Source organism: Montipora foliosa, chromosome 13 (assembly GCF_036669935.1).
Source record: "Montipora foliosa isolate CH-2021 chromosome 13, ASM3666993v2, whole genome shotgun sequence".
In the NCBI taxonomy this organism is placed as follows: Eukaryota; Metazoa; Cnidaria; class Anthozoa; order Scleractinia; family Acroporidae; genus Montipora; species Montipora foliosa.
The window spans coordinates 30,112,612-30,115,666 of record NC_090881.1 but is presented as its reverse complement, the minus strand read 5'-3'; the positions used below and the strand labels follow the sequence as shown (position 1 = coordinate 30,115,666).

Here is a 3,055-nt window from a genome sequence, read left to right as displayed (position 1 = left end):
ATCGTAAGTCTCCAACGATCAACTTTGAATTTTCTTAATGAGATTATTTGTACCCACTAGAAGTCGGAGAAAACGATAAACGGTTAAGATATTGCAAATTCTTTCTTCGAGTCTTGTAAGCACGTGTGGGCTCTTGGTTCAAGATAATTAATTCGACTTTCCATCTGTGGTGCAGTGGAGGTCCCATGTTTTTGAGTCAAATGGTCAATGAGTCAATGAGTCATGAGTCATGAGTCAATGAGACTCACAGTCAATATAGCAATAATTTATTGATTAAGCCTAAGCCCTCGTTTCAGTGCCTAAGCACTTTCTGAAATTTCAGCTTTCATTTTATGGGTTAGGGTAACTGCACTAACTCATTGACTCATGACTCATAAATACTTGATACTCGGTGTCGTGAGTAAATTGTTGCCGATTTTCTGTTTTCAGGATCGCACCGCATTGTCAACTGGGATATAGCACACAAGGAGGGCAGCATCGTGTATCATGCTGAACTGGGCGAAATACAAGTAAAAGTGGCCGGAGTCTACTTTGTGTACAGCCAAATATTTTACTTTGATGGGAGCACAAATCAAATGGCCCATGACACTTTCATTAACGGCAACAGGGAAATGTCAAGTGAAGCAAGTATAATTGGACCAAGCAAAAAACTTGATACCAAATACCATGGACGTATATTTCGCCTTAGGGTCAACGACACCATTGGGGTTCGCGCGCGTTACACAAAGCTCTTTAATATGGTACCCTGGGGAAGCTTCTTCGGGGCGTTCTTGGTTCATCTCTGAGAGATAATATCATCTAATTTCTTGGGCTAAATCCTTTGACCACAAATATCCCCAAGTAGACCCTTTTTTTGTTTGTAAATTAGACAATGTAGATCATGCGGCAATATTCAAGAGAGTATTTTCTTTAAGAGTTTAGACCGTGATTTTATGCTCGCACGCATGCACAGTATCTAAAGCTTAAAACATCAAATCTCCTGAGTAACGTCATATTGTTCTATTGGGAAGCGAACAGAGTCTGGTTTTGCACACTGATAAACTTTACAATACGTATCTTAAGATAGCTTAACAGGCATCAAGGTGGTTATTCAAAAGGCGCCCTGCACCCCATAAGAAAGTTTAATCATGTTAAAATACTTAGTTTCTTCACGCCCAAATGTTCAACTCGCTTTAGTTTGCCATTTAACGCAAAGCCTGAGATCTCTCAGCTGTCAACTGGTCTGACTGTTCTATCCTGTAAATTATTATCCTGTATATTAACTATCCTGTATTATTATGGTGTTATGAGTTGTACTTCGACACACGGTGATACAAATTTGTCCTCGATGAAGGCAGTGTCTATTCTGTTCAAAAATAACCTTTAAAACGCGCTTTACGCAAAGAATACGAAAAGAATGTTCAAGAGGAAGAAGTCGAAAAGTTACGAAAGTATCAGCAATTAGCGTTTGAACCATCTTGATAGTTCCAGTAGTAAGTACGGTGTAATAGGGTGTTAGGGTGGAATGAAGACACAATGAGACGAATAAGAACTAATTACAAATGAAAGAAACGCAAGAGATTTAGCAAATGACATGTTGAGGGCCATACTGTACGAGAGTGAATCGCTGTTGAGGAAAGTAATGCCAGGGCTTGTACAAGGGACTGAGAGATAAAAAAATCACATGAATGACCAAACGAGAACCAAGTTACTATTTTACAAATCGCCAAATTTTGTCGGTTTATAATTCGAGATCTGGATAACCAGATCTTGAATCAGGCCGTTTGCAATTTTTCCTTGATAATTGTAATATTTAGAGTTGTAATCGGTTCAGGGAAAAATAATAATATTGAATAATAATCACGATAATAAAGATTTCTAACATGGGTCAGGATTAGCAGAAAAGAAAACATCAACAACGTATGCACTGCATGCCGGTAACGAAGAGGAAAGAAACATTAGCACTTCTGAGCTCCTCGTGCTATGTTTGCGAGTAGTCACAATTTCTGTAAATAGTGGTTTTTTTTGTTCTATCTGTAGTGATAATAAATTTGTAATTAGTGTTGAAATTGTACGTGTATCGCAAGTGATGTACGTAGCTATAGTATTATTATTTCTTTTTACGTATAGTCACAGTATTAGTAATAAACGTTTACGTGAGAACAAAAAAAAAGAAAAGAAGAAGAAAAAGAGGAAATCAAGGTCCGCCAGTCCAATGGTTTATTTACTTCCTTGTTGGCGCCATTGTTTGACTTTCTGGTCTAATTGACTTCAAGGACTTTCCAGGGTTAGACATTACTATTTGAAAAGGACAATAGACCTTATTCATAAACGGCGGCCACATTTATAATTCTTTTATCCACGTGCAAATTAGCCTACCAAGCCTCATTTTAGAGCAAGAATTCTTGTCAATTCACTGTATGGTATCGAGGCTTGGTAGCTTAATTTGCACTTCGACAAAAGAATTATAAATTGGCCGTCATTTATGAATAAGGTCTATAAGACAGCGAAAAAGACTTGACGAAATGCATGCTTATCTTAACCAGGATTAACACCAACATTTAATCTTATCAGATTCACCGGCCGGTTTGTTTACTTTGCTAACAAGGCAATTAACATCTTTCAAACTATCAGGTCATGACATTTTGGCCGCTTTGAACACTACTAAGACATCACACACCGTTTAACGTCTGGATGTTTTTGATGTTTAAATTATTTTTAGCTTTAAGGGCAAAAACAAATTGACAAAGTCAGTCTCATACACCGCCTCAAGGGGTCCATTGTTAGCTTATATTTCTGGCTACTATTTTCAACCACCCTGCCACCCAAATCAATCTTGTAGTTTTCATATTTAGAACAATCTAGGATTACTGTTTATTTCTTTATTGCTTTTTTTCACAACATAACAAATGTCACTGACCAGAGTTAGTAGAGCGGCGAAGGGCTAACCCTCATAACGTCAGCTTTCAAATTTCTTTACTGTGGTCAATTTTACGTTATCAACCAGTTTGCCTGATCATAGTTCATATAGATGGACTGGTTATGAAACCCCGAAAACTTCAAAGGACGAGTTTTC

At 37.6% G+C, this 3,055-nt stretch overlaps 1 protein-coding gene across 1 annotated transcript in view; it reads left to right on the top strand.

Annotated features, from left to right (window-relative positions):
• LOC137982028 (ectodysplasin-A-like) overlaps positions 1 to 2,203 on the top strand; it is a 10,134-nt gene extending 7,931 nt beyond the window's left edge. Inside the window, exons 7-8 of the mRNA XM_068829045.1 lie at positions 1 to 3; positions 430 to 2,203. The exon at positions 1 to 3 is cut by the window's left edge and continues 49 nt beyond it. Of these exons, the coding sequence (XP_068685146.1) occupies positions 1 to 3; positions 430 to 785 (359 nt within the window). The 3' untranslated portion in view covers positions 786 to 2,203. The remainder of the gene's footprint in view (positions 4 to 429) is intronic.
• Positions 2,204 to 3,055: the final 852 nt, after the last annotated feature.